Source organism: Onychomys torridus, chromosome 4, assembly GCF_903995425.1.
Source record: "Onychomys torridus chromosome 4, mOncTor1.1, whole genome shotgun sequence".
NCBI classification, from domain to species: domain Eukaryota; kingdom Metazoa; phylum Chordata; class Mammalia; order Rodentia; family Cricetidae; genus Onychomys; species Onychomys torridus.
In genome coordinates, this window is record NC_050446.1 from 52,912,555 (window position 1) to 52,933,476 (window position 20,922).

General features: G+C 37.0%; 1 protein-coding gene across 1 annotated transcript in view; it reads left to right on the top strand.

The window, feature by feature from the left end:
* Agps (alkylglycerone phosphate synthase) overlaps positions 1 to 20,922 on the top strand; it is a 101,666-nt gene that overhangs the window by 35,467 nt on the left and 45,277 nt on the right. The window contains exons 9-11 of the mRNA XM_036184086.1: positions 3,386 to 3,511; positions 5,379 to 5,487; positions 15,817 to 15,944. Of these exons, the coding sequence (XP_036039979.1) occupies positions 3,386 to 3,511; positions 5,379 to 5,487; positions 15,817 to 15,944 (363 nt within the window). The remainder of the gene's footprint in view (positions 1 to 3,385; positions 3,512 to 5,378; positions 5,488 to 15,816; positions 15,945 to 20,922) is intronic.

Here is a 20,922-nt window from a genome sequence, read left to right on the forward strand (position 1 = left end):
AAGTTTCACTTATGAGAAGGTTTTAGTGAAATTATATTTGGAAAAGTTCAACAGCTAGCAAATAGCAATACCTGCCCAGTTTAGGCAGCTTATCTCCAGGAGCTAAAAAGTAATTAACTTACTTAAAATCAGCAGATTTGTGAGGTGTTGTCAGAGATCTTCAAATAAGTCAAGGCTTTATAGAGTGAAGATAAAGGATTTATTAATTATTACAGTTTCTAATGAACTTTGATAATATTCAATGAAAAACACCTAGAAGGCCCTGGATTAGTCTTCTAGTAGCTTGAATGAGAGACATTATCGATAGCCATTTTCTTTACTAACAAAGAATGGCCTTTTAGGCCTTCGGTTTTATAGCCTTTATTATAGCATTTGATATAGTATTTTAACCCTTCGAAGTTTTTCTTTTTTAAAGGTTAAAATTAAAATTCAAGGAACACATCTCCTTGAAATTTAAATGACATTTCTCTCCAGTAGGTGCTTCTGAGATTTTCCCTGCTCGTTTGTTTCTCTCCTGTGCTGTAGTGGCTGTCACAGTTGTGCCTCAGCCTGCAGCCGTCTCCATCAGATCCCTCCTTGTTAAGCTCCTGTGCCCCTTAGTTTATCCCTCAGCTGAGACAGCCAGCTTAAAGTGTCCTGTTCATTCCTCAGGGAGGGTTTAAAATGACACCAACACAAGTTGAGTAGCAGATTTTAATTTCTTTAACTTGTAAATTACATTGGTTTTTGTTTTCTTTTTTGGTTTTTCGAAACAGAGTTTCTCTGTGTAGTTTTGGTGCCTGTCCTGGATCTCCCTCTGTAGACCAGGCTGGCCTCGAACTCACAGAGATCTGCCTGGCTCTGCCTCCCAGTGCTGGGATTAAAGGCGTGTGCCACCACTGCCTGGCCAACATTGATTTTTAATATGCTTAAATGTTAAGATACATCACTGACAGGCCAATTATGGATTTTGGAGTTTCCTTAGGGATTTAGTAAGTCTCTGGTTACTTTTTTATCCAATAGTCTGGGGATATGTCTGCTTAAGTTTTTTCTTTCCAGAGATAACATCACTAATAATTTTATAGCACCTGTTTTGTTCTTGTCTCACATAGCTACCAGCTCTTCCTTGAGACTTCAGATACAGATCTTAGTTGTGTGACCTTGGACAGGCTGCTAACCTTTATGCTTCAGACTCTATGAAATGGTGATAGTATTACCTCTCAAGGCTTTTATTAGGATGAAGGATGTTAATAATGTAAACACATTTAGAACTTCACTCTATTAATTTCTATCAAACATTATTTACTTCATTCAGGTACACTGCATTTTATTCCTTTTACAGCTGAAGATTTCCAAACTTGTCCTCACTGCAGATTTTTGCTTCCAAGTGTAGATGACCATATCCAGTTCCTGGCTGTTCTCTCCTTGGCTGTGTAATAGGAATTGCAAACTTAGCATTATAAAAGCTGAAGTTTTAGTGATAAAGTGTGTAGTTGTCTCAAATACTGCTTATTTTGTAGCCCCCCACCCCTAGGTCTGTGTTACATTCCTTAGACATCATACTTATATCCAAGGCCAAATGCACAGAAATTACTTTTCTAAGAAACTTTCCCTTTCCAACATGGTTGCTAAATTTATGGGAGAATCACAATTACATAATATCTTTAAATAGCACAGAATATTGATACATGATAATAATAAATATCAAATATATGTCATAGTCAATCATACTATGGATTATTTTTATACATGATTTATTTTCTAACTCTAGTACTACATTATACTATATAGAGCTAGACCCCTACCCTTTCATATTAGAGGAGAATTTTACCTCTGAAGTTTCATAACCTTAAATATCCATTAAATTTTCAGGAATAGTGTCATAACAGTCTGGCCACACATGCTGGCTATTTTTATGTCAATTTGTCACAGCCTAGAGTTATTTGAGAGATGAGAACCTCAAGCCCGCTGGTCATTTTCTTATTTAGTGATTGATGGGGGAGGATCCAGCCCATTGTGGGTGGGGCCACCCCTGGGCTCCTGGTCCTGGGTTTTATAAGAAAGCAGACTGAGCAAGCCATAGAGATCAAGCCAGTCAGCTTTTCGAATTATGAGTCATATATTTTTGTTTTATTTCTCTAATAGTTTCAGTGAGGTGTAGGTGTCATAGAATAAATTACTGTCATCAAAAGTGTACTGTTTGGCACTGAATGAACCGGAAGCATCATCACCATCAGAGTGACAAAACAAACCTGGCTTAGTCGCCAACACATCTTAGGGAGTCACAGTTCTTTCTTCTGATTTGATAAAGCTGAGAAAATGATGATTTAGATTATTTGAAGATGGAGCTATGGAGGAAATCTAATAGACTGATAATTTTCATTTTAACCTTGCTTATTTGTGATTGGTTATTAACCTCTTTAAATATATTGAACATTTAGTGAAAAAAGTAACAAGTGATGTTCTTTCAATTCTGTCTTCCTAGAAGCAAAATTAGAAAATATAATTTGCATTGCTAGCATGTGAAGCCTAATTTATATTTAAGATACTGGGCTTACACTTTTTGGATTACAACTTTCATGTCATCCTTACATGGGCACAAGCATCGTAGCCATACTGTACATCTCTGCATGACTCTCTTGAGAAATAAAGCAGTTGCTGCACTGGATGACTCAAATGGTCAACACAGATTGATGTGCAGGCAGCAGTGACTATACAGATGGTGGTGTCTGTACCATTTGACAGGAGATGGCTGAGACTTTAAAGTCATTTTAGTGGAATGGCTTTGGTGTTGTTGCAGTAAGGGCATCCATTCAACCTCAGGTGCTGTACAGATGGTGAAGCCAAGCTAATATAGAAAAATGAGAAACAAGTGACTGTTTAATGTACAGGAATGCTTGGTCCACATCACAAGTAAATGATGGCATTGCATTTGGGAAGCCTAGCCAGATGGCTGTACATTAAAACACACGACTCCTTGAGAGGATTAAGTACAGGCAATTTGCTCAGATTTTGTGGAGGCCTGCTGCATATTATATTAGGGTAGAGGAGAAAGAAAGATGAAGTACTTTATTTATTGAAAGTGTTAGATGAAGTTGGCAGTTATTTAAGTGTAATCTGGTCTCCATAAGTATTTAAAGTGTCTCTTCAAGAGCTTGGGGCACAAGGAAGGGTCAGCTGGCTTTAAAAACAAAATAATGTGAAGAGTAGTGGTTTTTGGCCCATACTTTTTCAGTTTTATGAAGGTTTTTCACTAGGCAAAAAAAAAAAAAAAAAAAAAAAAATGTTTTCTTTACAGGTTTAATGTGTCAAAAATGCTAGAAACAAATTGGAGGAGTAAATGTGTTGAATGCTGTGTGAAATGGGACCATTTTTGCTACTGAAATTTTACATTTTTGCTTTTCAGCTTAAAGAAAGTGGTTATTGTACAGGTCATGAACCAGACTCCCTGGAATTCAGCACTGTGGGAGGATGGATATCCACCCGAGCATCAGGCATGAAGAAGAATATCTATGGCAATATTGAGGACCTGGTAAATGTATTTCTAGTTCCTGTCTAACGATCAGTATTTAGAAAATACAATAAAATACTCTAAGCCTTTAACAATTAAGGATTGGGCTGGGTGTGGTGACTTTTCCCTTTAATCTCAGAATTTGGGAGGCAGAGGCAGGTGAGTTGCTGTGAGTTCAAGGCCAGCCTGGTCTACAGACTGAGTTCCAGGACAGCCAGGGCTCTGTTACACAGAGAAGCCTGTTTCTAAAAGCCTAAGTAAATGAATAAATAGATATTAAGGATTGAATGGTAAATCTCTCCAAAATGCACTCCTTTTGATTATAGTAATACTGATTGTGTACAGTAGAAGCGTTAAGAGATAAAACTGTGGTCATGTTTAAGGATGTCCTTTTTAAAGTGACTAGTATTTAAGATGTAATATTTGTAGTTGTTTCATAGTATCTAACATAAAATATGCGAATATTTTCCAAGTCTATCAATCAACAATTTAGTCGTCATCTTTTTTTTTTTTTTTTTTAGGTGATATTGTTGTTATTTTTGCTTTAGAAGACTTTACGTCGACTTTTCTGAAGGAATTCTTTTTCTGTCTACAGTTAAGAACCTCATTGAAATGGTTCTATGAGTAGTCATATAGGTTGTCTTATCTAACATGTGCCAGGCTTCTGGGAGCATGACAGTGCTGTAACAGGGGTGCCGGATTAAGTGCTGGGTACCATTTGTTGCATTTGTAGCTTTTCTGGGGGCAAATTGGTTTACTTTTCCCAGCTTCAATGTTCTTTTTTGTAAAATACAATAATTATATTAGGATTATTATATGGTTAAAAGACATAAAATGAAATTTTCACAGGTCTTATGTATAGTAGGTTGTTCATATTTGTGAGTTTTTTTTTTAATTTTCAGTGTTCGATAATATCTTATTTATTTAACTTGACATTTTCCTACATGGTCTTATTATTTAGTCCAGGCTGGCCTGGAACTTGCAGTTTTCTTATTTCCATTTCAGTTTCTGGGGTTACAGATAGCAGATGTTTTGTTTTTCAAGCTTAAGGTCTCAGGATTTTTATTAATGCTTCTGTTGATAGAAATATCAGGTTCATTTCATGAGAGACATTAGCTCTTATTGGTCAGTATCCAGTATTTTAGACTCTTTAAAAATGGTTGTTAATCTGTTTAAGAAATGTAAAAACTACATTTTTCCTTTTGTATTAAAACTAAATTCATTTGTAGAAAAGATAATTTTGGGTTGCCATTAGATTATTAAGAACTTTATAAGTCAAGCAAGTACTTGATAGACCACTAAAGTATATATATTTAATTTAATCTTTTTTCTAAAGATTTTTAAAGGGGAAAAGATTCTGTATACATTTAACATACTTACTACCTAAGTTATTATATAGCGTATTTTATTTTTAAATTTCTTTGTAACATACTGTATCCTTTTGAAACTCATAATTTACATTGCTTTTATGAAAACTCTAGTAAGGCTGGTGTTTTAGTCTTTGTGGCTACAGTAGAACTCATAAAACATTTCACAGTGTTACTAATTCTTTAATAGAAGTGTAGACTCAAAAACAGAGTAAGTTGTGATAGTAGTATCTTGTCTAACTGTGGAAAATAAAGTTGTGATAGTAGTATCTTGTCTAACTGTGGAAAATAGAGTAAGTTGTGATAGTAGTATCTTGTCTAACTGTGGAAAATGTTGGAAATTATTATATTTATCTTTAGTGTACAAATCACTAAAAGATGTGAGAATTCTAAAGCGTTACACAACCTATCACTTAGTCCACTATTTAATGTGTAGTGTTTTGTTAAAAAAGTATGTATTACAAGTACAGACACAGATTTAATAGATGCCTGGAGTTTACACTATGTATTGTATTAAACAGGTGGTTCATATGAAAATGGTAACCCCTAGAGGTGTAATAGAAAAAAGCTCCCAAGGACCTCGTATGTCAACAGGCCCTGATATCCATCACTTCATCATGGGATCTGAAGGTTGGTATAATTGTAACATTGTTAGGAAAATATGTAGGTTAATGACTTCAGTTTGAGAAAATCTGTGGTACTGTGATGTCATGTCTTTGAAAGAAAGGTATGCTTTATATTTTTAAAGAATAATAAGTTTTTATGATTTACTGTTTTTTAATTCATACTTTATAAAGCTTTGTTTTGTTTTGTTTTTCCCTGAGACAGGGTGTTTCTGTGTAGCCTGGCTGCCCTGGAACTCACTCTGTAGACCAGGCTGACCTTGAACTCACAGAGATCCACATGCCTCTGCCTTGAGTGCTGAGATTAAAGGTGTTTGCCACTATGCCAGGCTCACTTCATAAAGCTTTTATAATGAGAACATCATACTAACTTCCTTCTACACTTTACTCTTTGACATTTCTAAAGAGAGTGTGGTTTTTTTCCCCCCAAAATTTTTAGTGAATCTTAGGAAACGGTGGTTAGAGCTTAACTATTTCAACTGTGTGTGTTACAGTTTAATCTTGTCCCAGTTACCATGTGAAAGGACTGATGAAGTGTTCATTTTCTATTTTTCTGTAATCATGTGTTTTGTTACTTAGTGTTGGGTGTTCTTAAAAATGGAAGTTTAAATTCCATTTATTCATGTATCTTTTAAACTTCTGTTTGTCATTTAAGTTTTCACTTTGCAGGTAATATCTGTTGCTTGCTTGCTGTAGGATAGACTGGAATGCCATTCTTTAGGTCCTTTAAAATATGTAGTTTCTTCTGTTTTGCAAGCTGTTGAGTAAACACAATGGTAAATGGTGTGAGTAAAGTAAACTTGGGTTCGTTTTCCAGATTTTGGGATGGGAAAGGGTCATCCCTGAAATTCAGAGAAATAAGATAAATTTAAACAAGAAAGTGTTGTAAATTAGCTGAAGAACTCATTACTTACTTCAAATCATAGGGTTTGGAAACATTTATCTATAGTCAAGAATAAAAATGTGACCCCCCCCCCCCCAAGTCTGTTGTGTGCCATGCGGAAGGGGAGCAACAGCACTTCGGGTTCCGAAGACTTCAATAAATCAACACATAACACTGATCGATCATGGGTACAGGACAAGGACTCAGGAGCCTTGCTTTGCCTGGCAACCCCAAGCAGGGGGACAAGCGGGGTTCAGAAGCACAAAACTGTAAACGTTTGTTGCCGAGTTATAGTTACAGTTTCCACCAATCAGAAGTCCAAGATTAAGGACTTCCCCATGGGTTTCACCATTGTCAACCGACAGAGTGTAAGCTTTTTCGTCCAGCCAGCCAGACTCATTTGTTCTTCCTGTTCTTAGGAACAGTCATGATATTTTAGAGAACTAAGGGCCATAACAGACTGTTTCTTTTGTTGAGGAGGAGGTTGGTCAGCTATTTGAAGGTTCCAAGCTCCCTTAAAGTTTGGGAACTTGAACTTTGTTTCATCTCACAGGTAAAATGGGGTCTGAAATAAAAATGACAGTTCTTAGGACCAGGTGCTTTTGCCTGCTCCCTTCAGAAGAACAATTATAATTTAAAGTATTCAGGCACAAGTTCTAATCTTTGATAGTAATAGCAAAGAAGGAACAAATAACTGTGTTTCTTAATGACATGGTAGAGATCATATCAAATATGATGATAAGTTGGTTATTTGTGATGATGGTGGTGGTAGCTGGGGGTGGTGGTGGTGTGTGTGTGTGTGTGCGCTATAAGTGGGAGGTTGTGGATAGGTGGATGTGAGTAGGTTTGTGTGCATGAATACTCCCCTTGCTCTGTGTGTGTGTGTGTGTGTGTGTGTGTGTGTGTGTGTGTGTGTATACACACTCTCCTTGCTTCTCCAGCACTGCTGTTCTTTTTATTTTTTTGAGACAAAGTCTCTTTATTATGTAACTCTGACTGTCCTGGAACTCACTCTGCAGACCCATCTGGCCTCAAACTCACAGAGATCCACCTGCCTCTGTCTCCTGAGTTCTGGGATTTAAGGCGTGCGCCACCATGCCTGGCTTGGTTCCTAGTGTTTTTCAAACTTCTTTTTAGTCAGCACTATGGTCCTATATGGATAGTATTTTGGCATTGTTGTTGTGTGAAGGTCTTTTGGGCATCATTTTGTATGTACTTTCTTTGTCCATAATTGCTCTTCTTTCCTCTCTTCCCCCTCCTCCACCTCTTTGATTTTTTTCTTTTAATCTGGTTTGTTGGGGAGGGGGGAAGGGATAGGGTCTTACTCTTAAGCCTAGGCTGGCCTGGCACTTACTATGTGGTTTTGACTGGTCTTAAACTTGTGATCCTCCTGACTCAGTTTCCCATGCTGGGATTAGAGGTGTTAGCCACTGAGTCTGCTGCTACCGTTACTTCTTTCTTGTGTGATAGATTGTTTAAGCATCCCTTCACTCCTTTTCACACCTGCAGACCTGTAGCAATTGAGAACTATAGGAGGTCGAAGGGAATGTTTTTCTTTTTATCTTTGCTTAGAGGTAATTGGAAGGTTGCAGTGCTTTTTGTTTTATTTTTTCATTTCATTTATTTATTGATTGATTGATTGTAGCCTTCTAATATTGAAGTTATAGACCCTGCACAGGCAGAAAAGGGAGAAGACAGATTCAGAATCAGATGACTTTATAACAGTCATACCACTATTGACAGGTGGCCACATCTTTCTGACGGGTTGTTTTTATAGTTAAAAGGTTCACAGCTGCATCAAGCTGTTGATGCCTTTTCCTATATCACTTTCAGAGTTCCAGCTTGCTTGCTTTATGTCTTGCAACCAAGGTATGCGGTATCTTCAGCAGTAGAGTCTTATCTTCTAGTTCCAACAGGCCTGTAAAGAACTTTATTATTTTGGAGGCCTTTGGGACCTCTGTGACCAACAACTCCAAATATTATACTCTACAATGTTAATTTCTATGGTAAAGCCATCTTGGATTATAATAGTGATTGTTTTCATAGACATACTTTTTATTCCTTTCATTTTTTTCTTGTGATGAAGTTAGACCCATGTTACTTCATATTTAGTTTATTTTGTTTGATGGTCTTAGAATAATGTAATCGTTACTTCCAAAAGTGAGTTACTTTTTAAGAATTTGTGAAGAATTGGTGGACTCACTTAAGTGTTTGGTAGTTTTCAACAATGAAGCCATCTGCCCTTGGATTTTCTTTTTAAATCTCCATTTTTCTAAGTACCACTTTTTAAAAATCAGATAGAGAGCAGAGAGGGTGAGAATAACCCATGTGCATTATATACATTCCTGAAGTTATGAAAGACCAAATGTAATCAAAGATAATGTAGGAGTCATAAGATAGGAAGAAGGGCTGTGAAATGCCATCTTAGGCAGGACGTAGTTACTGCAGCCATGAACTCAGCAGGACTGGGCTTGGACAGACTGGTGATGATTGGCAGGGGTGGGGTGACCCGTGGGGCTCTATCCCTGGCTTCTAAACAAATGGATTTTGGGAGAGAGGGAATCATTATCTTCAGTTGTATACCTGCCACCCACAAATTTACATATATTTTAGTTAAATATATTAAAATTAAGATGTATGAGGTTTTTTTTTTTTTTTTTTGAAATATTTTTGACTATTCTCAGTTCCTTGCAATTCCATATAAAAGAATGAAGTTAGATTCAGCCTTCAACCTCACATCATATTTATTTAACTTGTTTAACTTGGAGTCTCTGGAAGCCAGAATCTAGGAAGGGGACAATGATGAGGAGTATATCTTTTGACTTTTACTTTTTTAATTTAAAATTTTTTTTTTTTTTTTTATATATACCAACCACAGTTTTCCCTCTCTCTTCTTCTTTCTCCCCCAACCACCTCCCCTCAATGCCCCCCCAATGCCATCCAACCATCAGAGAGGGTAAGGTTTCCCATGGGGAGTCAACAAAGTCTGGCATATCAAGCTGAGGCAGGACCAAGCCCCTCCCCCTGCATCAAGGCTGAGCAAGGCACTCCATAGGGAGTGGGCTCCAAAAAGCCAGTTCATGCACTAGGGATAAATAAATCCTGGTCCCACTACCATGGGCCCCACAAACTGCCCAAGCCACACAACTGTCACCCACATTCAGAGGGCCTAGTTTGGTCCTGTGCAGGTTCCCCAGCTGTCAGAGTCTGTGAGCTCCCACTAACTGGGGTCGGCTGTGTCTCTGGGTTTCCCCACCATGATCTCCCCCCAACCCCATATGTTCCTTCCTCCCTCTCTTTGACGAGTCCAGGAGCTTGACCCAGTGCTTGGTCTCTGCCTCTGCTTCCATCAGATACTAGATGAAGGTTCTATGATGACAATTAGGGCAGTCATCAGTCTTATTACAGAAGACCAGTTCAGGCACCCTCTCCACTTGGAGTCTTAGCTGGGGTCATCCTTTTGGATTCCTGGGAATTTCCCTAGCAGCAGGTTTCTCCCTAACCCCATAATGGCTCACTCTATCAAGATATCTCTTTCCTTTCTCTCCCTCTCTGTGCCTCACCCAACTCGACCATCTCAGTTCCCTCATGTTCTCATCCTCCATCACTCCCCTCCCCCAATATACACACAAGTTTACCCAGGAGATCTTATCTCTTTCCTTTTCCTAGGCCAATCCATGCATGTCCTTCTTAGGGTCCTCCTTGTTACGTAGCTTTTCTGGAGCTGTGGATTGTACCCTGGTTATCCTTTGCTTTACATCTAGTATCCACTTATGAGTGAGTACATACTGTGTTTGTCTTTCTAGATCTGGATTACCTCACTCAGGATGTTTTTTTTCTAGTTCCATCCATTTGCCTGCAGATTTCATGATATCATTTTTTACTGCTGAGTAATACTTGAGTAGTGTATCTTAAAGGAAAGGCTGGTAGAACAGTTACTTCTTTTTGAAATCTCATGAGCCCAGCCTTTACCGTCCACATTTTTGTAAGCATTATGATTTTTCAAACCCCTACCAGAATCATCTGTTCATCTCTGTTTATGGCAGGATTTCTCTAGGGGGTATAGCTCAGTGGTAGAGCATTTGACTGCAGGATTTCTCTTAAACTACCAGATTCTTCTTACAAACCAGGTCCAAAAGCCTAAGAGATACGTCATCAAGTATATTATAGCAAAGACCCCGTTACTAATACCAGTTCGCTGTCTTAGTTACTTCTCTAGTGGTTTGACTAAATGCTAGGCACAAAGCCACTTGAGGGAATGATTTCTATTGGTCACAGGGCAAGTATGTGATGGGAGCGGCTTGTGGTCCTGATGTCAGGGCATGAGGCTTCTTGATACTATCTCCATAGACCAAGAAGTAGAAGGCTTGGGTGGAAGTAGGGTTTTTCTAGAACTCTCATTGCTAGTCCCCTGTGACATATATTTTCCAGTGAGGACCTACCTCCCAAAGGTTCCACACCCTCCTAAAACAGCACCTCCACAGGTAGAGACCAGGTGTTCAAATACACGAGCCCGTGGGGGGATAGTTTGTATCCAGCCATAATAGGAACACATTTTATATTATTTCAGTCTTTAGAAATCTGTTCAAGTTTGTTTTATGGTCTAGTCTGTGGAAGAATGTTCTGTGTATAACTGGAATGAATTTATGTTCTGCTATTGTTGAATTGTATGTTCTAGCCTATTAGGTTAAATTTACTTAGAGTGTTATTCAGTCTTTTCTTTGCTCAATTCTTAAGTCATATTGAAAGTTGGGTATTGAGATCTCCAATTACTCATTACCCATTTCATTTGTATTAGTTTTCTTTCATATATTTTCATGTCCTGTTTTTAGTGCCATCTTTTTATTATTGTCTTCCCAATGATTTATTGCTACCAAATATTCCTCTCTGTGTAGTAACATTCTTATTGAAGCTTGTTTTGTCTGGTATTAGTACTGTGTTTGCATGGTATACCTTTGCCATACTTGAGTCTAGGTGTATTTCTGAATTTAAAGTGTGTCTCTGGCATTGACAGTACATTTCAATCATTCAGAAAGTCTTATCTTTTGGTTGCTTAGTGTATTATGTCATTGCCAAGTTGGATCTACTCAATCCATTCATTTTTTTTTCTTATCTTTGAATTGATCAAGTACTTTTTCTCTGATTTTAATTTCCTTTTTTTTTCCCTCTCTTTTTTTCCAACATGCCTATTTTAGTTGTTTCTTAGTGGTTGCTCTATGGCTTAAAATCTACTCCTTATTTAAACAGAATCAACTTGATACTAATACATTATAGCACACAGAGTTAGCATTCCTTTATAGCTCTATTCTTTTAAACTTTCTTTTATGGTATTATAGTTATACCTATATAACTTATAAACACAATAGCATAGTTATTACTTTATGTAATTGTATGACTCATAATGAAGCTGCTAGAAGAAAGGGAGCAAGTATACACCTAGAGCTTTTGTTACTCATCCTTTCTGGTTCTCCTGTGTTTATTCTGTGACTCAAGTCAACACTGTATGTAGTCATAGCCACCTGCGACAGACACCGTTGTTTCCACTCAACTTTGTGCTGCTGTGGGTTCAAGCACAGTATATATTATAATGGTATTGTTTTAGAGCATTGTTTTCAACAGTGTATAAGGAAAGAGAAGTAAGCATCTATATTATCTTTTGTAGTTGTGTAGGTCTTTATGATCATAGCTGCACTCTACCCATCTAATTTATATTTTCTGCCTATATTGATTTGTGTATTCTGGGCATTTAATATAAAAGGAGTCTCATAGTATGTTGCTTTATGGATTTTTTTTTTCTTTTTTCCCTTATATAACTTCTTTAACTAGTATGTGTGCTCTGTTGTGATTTCTGTTTGTTTTGTTTACTGGTATTAATTTGAATTTCAGGTATTTGAGGTCATCATCTTTTAACTTGAAGAACTTTTGGAATTTATTCAAAGCCTGGTCTTTTAGCAACAAATTGTTAGTTTTTGTTTATCTGAGAATGTGTTTGTTTTCATATTTTGAATGTGAGATACAAGATTTATGGCTGACAGGTTTTTTTCCTTGTTCTTTTTGGATATTCTTTTTGGATTCCACTATTTTCTAGTTTCCACCATTTCTTTCTTTCTTTTTTTAAAAAAGATTTATTTATTTATTATGTATAGAGTGTTCTGTCTTCATGTGTCCCTACATGCCAGAAGAGGGCATCAGATCTCATTATAGATGGCTGTGAACCACCATGTGGTTGCTGGGAATTGAACTCAGGACCTCTGGAAGAGCCGTCAGTGCTCTTAACCTCTGAACATCTCTCCAGCCCACTTCCATCATTTCTTTCTTCCTTTCTGTTTTTTTTTTTTTTTTTTTTTTTTTTTCCTGAGATAGGGTTTCTCTGTGTAGTTTTGGAGCCTGTCCTGGAACTCACTGTGTAGACCAGGCTGGCCTCAAACTCACAGAGATCCGCATGCCTCTGCCTCCTGAGTGCTGGGATTAAAGTTGTGAGCCACCACCATCAGGAAACTTCTATCATTTCTGCTGCTAAGTTGTACATTTTATAAGATTTTCCTTGTATTTTATTTTTTCATGTTGTTTTCAAGACTTTTTACTTGCCTTTGACTTTGAGAATTTTCTCATGATCTGTGTATTGATATTTTTGTGTTGATCTTTCTTGGAATTTATTGAAGTCATTTGATATATGGGATTCTGTTAGGAAATTTTCAGCTATTGTTTGAATAGTTTTTCTGCTCCATGCTCTGCTCTCTGCCCTCATAGTACTTTCATTATTTATCTAGTAATGCAATTAATGGTTTTTCATCTTTCTCTTGAGACTTACTTATTTGTTTTCTCTTATTATTTTTATTGCACAATGTATAAAAATCTCTGTCAGTCTGTCTTCAAGTTAGTGATTCTAGTTTTTGCCATATCATATGTTGTTGGGCAGCTTCTTGAAGTGAACTTTTCATTACAGTTATTACAAGCTTCAGCTCCCAGAGTTTTCAGTAGTTCATTGATTATAATTATAATCAGCATAAAATCATGAACCTTGAAACCACAGCAAATGAAAACAATCCACAAGACCACATATTGTGAGATTCCTTTTATGTAAAATATCCAGAATATGCATCTGAATAAAGGCGGAATACATCTATGAATAATTGGCTAGGGTGTGGGTATGGAAATGGAGCATGGCTGTTTAATTGGTACACTTTGAGGGGAGAGTAAAATGGTCTAAATTTAGTTTATAGTAATGATTGTGCATACCTGTGAATACAAAAAGCTATCAACTTTTGTATTTTCTTTCTTTTAAAATACCTTTTATTTCTTCTTTGATAATTTCAAATGTATATACAGTGTATTTTGATCATATCCACCCCAGCCTCATGCTTTCCCTGTGCCTCCCTAACTCTTACCTTCATTTCCTGCCTCTTCATTTAATAACGCATTGAGTCAAGTGAGTACTGCCTCCATGAGCATGGACAACCTGTCAGGGGCCACATCTCTGAAGAGAAATGACTCTCCCTTCCTGTAGCAGCCATCAACTATCAATAGCTCCTCAGTAGGGATAGAACCTTATGAGCACCTGCACCTACTGTGTTGGAATTACTGGCTTGATCTTGTGCAGGTAACCATAGCTGCTCCAAGTTCGAGAATGCAGCAGCCCTGCCATGTGCAGATGACAGCATTTTACAATGCTCTGCTTCATCCTCTGGCTCTTACATTCATTCTCTTCCTCTTCTGCAATGCTCCTGAACCTATGGGGTTGACCAAGATGTCCCATTTAGAGTTGAGTTTTATTCTCAGCATTTTAGCCAGTTTTGCACAGACTGAAAGCCCACTGTAAAAAGAAGCTTCTCTGTACTTGAGAGCTGCACTACCTGTGGGTATAAACGTAACTATTTAGAAGGTAGTTTTGACAGTGTCACTTTAGGAAAACAACAACAGTAGCCCCCGCCATGCCTCTACACACAGACGGGTCTGTGACCTCCCCCGCCATTTTGACAGTGTCACAGTACTAGGCAGGAGTACACTTCCACGGACCAGGCTTCAGAGCCAAGCAGAAGATAGCTGTCTGCCTCCCTAACAGTCATGCCACGATTGTGCCCATGACTACACCTTGCCTGGCAGGTGGGTACTGTGCAAATTAGGGTCCAGTACTACAAAAGGTAGCCAGCAGGGAAAAGGCTTCCAGGTTAGTTCCAGCATGATTTCTATTTGTTCGAACCAAATATTGTGTCTTCGGCAGTAGGGTCTTACCATCTAGAAATGGTGGGTAACCAAGAGACTGGCAATAGCCATTGTGTTGTTTTGAGGGCTTCTAAAATTTTAAATGAGTGAATTTTATTGTTGAAATTATATCCCAAAGATAAGAAAACAAAAATGTTTAGTCACTTTAGTTATACTTTAAATTTTATATTTGTTTTAGATTAAAATGTTAATTGGGCAAATTTACAGAGATTTTGTGACCATGCAAGTTATAAGAGGCTCATATTTTAAATAAAGAAGCCGTGTGTGTATGTGTGTATATATGCATATATATAGTGAATATATCATAATCTAATTAATTTGGTTTATACTCTGGACTCAGATGAGTCTTTAACCCTGTGTTACATCTTGGTAAGTCATTCTAGGGATGCCGAACATTTCCTGGACTTTTATTTCCAGCGTCATAACTGAGGTTTTAGTTTTATTCACATTCCTCTTTACACTTTTTAAAGTGATGATTGAAAAATTTGCTAGTGGTGTTATTCATTTCACCATTTACATCTGAAACCACAGGTTTGAAAACATTTGTTAATATATATCCTTTTAGTCATATTTCTTTAAATATTTTGGTCTAAATGCTTATATTTAACTTACTATTTTTCAGATTAATTTCTCCCTGCCTCAAGCAGTAAAGAATGTCTCATGGCTCATACTTACAATAATTATTTTGTCTCTGAATACTTTTGTTTCTTTCTTATAAGACCTTTTCAGCAATGCCTTTATCTTTCTATGTATTAAATCTGAGGAGACAAGGCAAGGCCATAGTTCCTCAGAATTCTTCGTCATCTTAAAGTTTTAAAAACGTTAGTTCTTTTTGCTCCAGTAAATTTTTTCATAGTAAACATAGATGCATCAGAATATATCTTTGTCAATGTGTATGAGATGTAATGTTTCTCTATTCTTTTCTTTTACTAAGTTATAATAATATAAAACCCTTTAAAACTGACTTTCTTAGAGAAAGCTTTAAATACTTAAAAATATTTATAACATAAAAAAGAAAAACTTAGTCTAAAATCAGTTCTTGAAATTATAAAATTTGCTTAATTGTTAATTTAAAAAGACTTGATTAGCCATTATTCCCCAAGTAGAAGAATCAAATAGATTTAACGTGGATAATAGAATGAAACAATAGAATCAGTTGATGAAATAGATTTAAATATGGTTTTAGAAAACTGTCATGTGATATATTGGATTGTTCCCCTTCTTTTTCAGGAACTCTTGGTGTAATAACAGAAGCTACAATAAAAATCAGACCAACCCCTGAATACCAAAAGTATGGCTCTGTAGCTTTCCCTAATTTTGAACAAGGAGTAGCCTGTTTAAGAGAAATTGCAAAGCAGGTAATAAAAAAAGTAGAAGATACATATGCAATTATACTTTTAAAATTCTGCTGTATAATTTTGATGTTTCAAGTACTCTTTATATTTAGTTGTGTTATGTTTGTAATTTTTTTTTTTTTTTTACCAAGTTTTACATGGAAATTACCCCTTTAAGTATACTTATTTTGTTCAGTGATTACACTGCTCTCACACCTATTTCTTGTTTGAAGAGGCCCTGTGATTTGAGGCCTCTGTAAGATAGGTGCTTAGGTTCTTGGCTTTGAATGGTTTTGCTTTGTGTTGAATGCTATATTTTGTAAATTATTTTAGAGTAATATATCTTGTGATGAATTGAAATGATATTTAATTTATCTTAAATAAAATATTTATTGAAATTAGAGGTGGCCAGTTGTGGTGGAACATGCCTTTGATCACAGCATTCAGAAGGCAGAGGCAGGCAGATCTCTGTGAGCTCATCACCTGGTCTACATAGTGAGTCACAGGACAGCCATGACTATGTAGATAGACCCCTGTCTTAATGCCCACCCCCCAAAAAAAGAAAGATAAAGAAAAAATTAGAGGTAATGACTGAATTTAGAAGTTTAAAATGTAATAAACATTTTTAACACATAGAATGTGCTGCTAGGTACTACTTGGTTTTATAATATTATTTTAGCTACTATTTAAGTAATACAGTTAATGTAGCATACTTCTTTGTAATCTTAAAAACCCACAATTCCTGTCTTCTGCCTTCCTAAAAGGAGAAAAACCATTTTTCCTTTAAAAAAAAAAAGACTAGCTCATGCCAGATTTTTTAATTTCATTCCATGTTAGTGTGGAAATACCTTATTTCACTCATTGTTTGGAGTGCAGTAGTTTATAAGTCTTTCTTTTTTTTAACCTTTCTCATCAGTAAGGAAGTAAAGGCAATATAGTCCACCTCTTCTTGCTTTCTCTAGACATACTGAGTTCTGTAATATTCCCATTAGGTATGATGCAAGTAGAATCTTTTGTTTTATTTTGTTGTTTTTGTTTTGTTGTTACAGAGTCTCACTGTATAGCTTTGGCAAGCCTGCAACTTGCCATGTAGACCAGACTGGCCTCAAACTCATAGAAATCCACCTGTCTTGGCTTCTTGAGTGCTGGTATTAAAAGCTGAGACACTGTATACCTGGTCCTGGAAGGGGACGGTTTGGTATGACCTGTATAGATCAACTTCTTAGTATTCAAAGAAAACTGGAGGAAGGCTCTGATAAAGGCAAGGAAAATATCTAGCCAGTTATCCATATCCACGTTAGACTATAAGACAGTGAAAGGCAAAGTGGCTGCTTCACCTTCCCACCATTCCAAGGCAACTACTGTTGTGACACTGGGAGTTGATCATACCCAGTGTCATGTGCATAATAGACAAGTGCTCTCTACCACTGAGCTGAATCCCTGGCCCTTAAAAAAACTTTGTATTTTAGGATGGGCTGTCACTGAATTGCAGAGGAAGCCTTGTACTCGCTGTAGCTCAGGCAGGCCTTGAGCTCTTCCTCCTCTTGCTTTACCTTCCAGGCCTGGCCTCTCTGTTTGTGTGTGGTACAGGGGCTGAAAGCCCAGCTTTGAGCATGCTGGGCAGTCAGTCTATCACCTGTCTGTATTCCCAGCAACTGCTAACATTTTAAAGAACTTAAAATGAGGAAAATATTAGACACACATACATCCCTCCCTCCATTTCTTGTGTATAAAGAACACTCTTAATTTTGCATTCTGAGATAGTCATTCTGTCTGGGGGTTTCATTTGGTATGATCACCAAATTTAGCAACAAATAAGGATAACTTTATAATTGTTAGCAGACTGTTAGTAACTGTTATAGCTTGCTAGACTTAGCATAATTTTCCTTGTGGTGGTTGACCACAAGAAGTATGGTCCTGGCATGAGCATGTTTGCATGTGGGGCAGGTTACCTTGGTGCCAAAGCAGAGGTATTGATGTTCTTATACAAGAACTTAAAGTTCACCCAAACTTTGCTTCAAGTCATGGTTAGACAACTAGAATATAGAGAGTATTTTGTCATGATTTCCAAAATGAAGACATGACAGTAATATTTAAAGAGAATTACTATGGACCTTTTTTAGGAGTAAATATGTGTTGTCTAAAATGATAACTGAGAATGGGGAAGTGAAGTTCAAATGTGTTCTGAGGATGTTGGTCAGTCTTCTGCCACTTCAAGATCAATTATGCACAGCCATAAGGTAGATGCACTAAGTAAGAAGGCAATTTTTTATAGTTTGATGTGCTCCTATTAGAAATGGCAGGAGGTCTACCTGTGCTGTTGAAGAGTAGAGTAGACTCCTCTTCCTTCCTTGCATAAAGCAGCAAAGCTTGCCCTGAGTGAACAGTGTTACAAGCCTTAGATACTCAGCTGATGACTATTGTGCCATTCACTGTACTGAGTATACATTTGGATAGATAACAATGATTGATAGTGCCACCATGTGGTTACAGAGCAAAGCAGCGAGAAAGTACCTTTTTAGACTGGAGTTTTGTGTACTTAGTAATAAGTAGCTTTTACAGACAAATCATGTAGACTAGAATAGAAAGCTTGCCTTATTTGAATCTGATTTAAAAATCTAGGTGGATAATAGTTTATTCTCAAGCATCGTTCCTCACTGTGAAACATGGCTAAGAATGCAATTTGGTAATATCACATTATTTGGAGACCCACAAATTTCATGCCTTATAATGCAAATGTATAGGCATTGTTTGGGTGTAGGTACAAATAATTTTTTTAATGACTTAAGAGATATTGACCCCTTATCACTTTACTGAATAGAAACCTCATGCCAACAGTAGGTACTGTATTCTGTCCTTTTTTTTTTTTTTTTTTTGTTTTGTTTTGTTTTGTTTTGTTTTGTTTTTTGTTTTTCGAGACAGGGTTTTTCTGTAGCTTTGGAGCCCTTCCTGGATCTCACTCTGTAGACCAAGCTGGCCTTGAACTCACAGAGATCCGCCTGCCTCTGCCTCTGCCTCTGCCTCCTGAGTGCTGGGATTAAAGGCATGTCCCACCACCGCCGCCGGCCTGTTCTCCTTTTGCAATAGTATTTTCAGACAGAAAAAAGCTCAGAAAATCATGTTTTGCTTAGTTTCAGATTTGGAATTTCAGTTGATAGCAGGGGATATTAGACTAAAATAGACAGTGCATGCTTTATGACTGTGTCAAGTTCTTGGTTGAATAATGCGTTGGCTGCTTGTAACTCTACTTGTCACCTCACACTTTCATTTTTGCAATAGTTTTACTCAAGTTGCTTTCAAAATTGCAAGCTGTGTGGTGGATGAGTGTTTTTGGAAAGGAACATGTGTGGTTGTTCACTGTAGCAAAATTGGTGCTGTAGGTTTTTGTTACTGTTCTTACTGATGGTGATAATTAAGCAGCTTCAACTGCCAGTGGGGTGCTCCCCTCATGTCTCTTGTGATCTTGTCTATGTGAAGACTTGTCCTCTTTCCTTGCCCTCTGAGGGGCTAGAAAGGAAGAGTTTGTGGATGGCAGGCCAGTGCAGTCTCCACATTTGCTCAGTAGATGGATAGGTGATTCTTTAAGACTTTCTTAGAAAATGGATATCCCACGGCAGTGAAGAGGTCAGGATGTCCTTACTGTCCATGTTAGATAGAGCATTTTACTGTTCTCTTGTTAGTCTAGAAGCAACACTGATGTTCTACAGGGCTGGAAACAAGCTCAGTAGCTTAGCTTTTGTTTCTTTTTGTTGTTTTCAATAAGAATATAGGATTCTGTCCTTCATGCTGAGAGAGGGCATTTCTTTGCATTAGAGGGCAGCTGACTTGAATACATTAGCCAGTTCTTGGGAACTGCTTTTCTCAGTGTCAGAAGCAGATGTTTAGAATTGTAAGCTAAAGGCAGCTTTGCCTTGCCTTCACCTCTCTCAGAAGGTGTTCTTTTCTGCTTTCTCTCATTTTTGTTTTCACTGGTTTAAGTAATTTTACATTGGTAGGTATTTCCTTTTGCTAAGTTTAGATCAGAATAGAGAAGTAGTAGTTTGTGAATTCTGCAAATTCTGCAGGAATTTAGATAAGCTGAAAATAATTAGTTTTAACATGTACTTTACAAAAAAGCCCTTTGTATAATCAGGAGTAATTCTTGGGTACACTTGCTACTTATGAAATGGAATTGTCATTAAAAGTTACCATTTTTATATGTGTCACTTTTTTCTGTAAAGAGAATAACTTTGGTCAGTGATTTGGTTGAGTTCTTTACAGTTGTGATCCAGTGAAATGAGGATCATTGTATGGCACACTCTCTGCTAGAAGTTCTTAGAAGTTGTTATTGTACCTTTATTAAACTGAAAATAAAAGTAAAATTATGATTAGGATGCTCATACAAATTTGTGGCTCTTACAAGCAAAGGAAAATATTTACCCAATATGTATTTCATGCTAAAAAAAAACCCCAGAAATACTTGTCTTTTAAGAAGAAATTCTTTTTTGTTGTTTGTTTGTTTTTAAAGATTTATTTATTTATTATGTATACAGAAGAGGGTGTCAGATCTCATTACAGACGGTTGTGAGCCATGTGGTTGCTGGGAATTGAACTCAGGACCTCTGGAAGAGCAGTCAGTGCTCTTAACCTCTGAGCCATCTCTCCAGCCCAAGAAGAAATTTCTTGTTTACAATAGACTCCTACTTATATGCATGTCATTTCCAGTATGACCAGTGAGTATTACCATTAGTCTTACATACACGATTTCACCTATAATATCAACTCTGGCTGTATTTAAAATTTATATTTCTAGGAATTTTCATTCAACTCCTACCTTTCATCCCCCCCCCTTTGAACTTTTTATTATCATTGGCCTTTGTGTAGGAGAACTGTGCTCTTACATTATACTGCATACTGAAATGGGCAGTGTGCAGATTAAATGGACAAGCTCTCAGTCTCTTAGTAATTATTAAAGACACAACAGATCCTAACTTCACTGGGTTTAATTTTTACATAGCATTGC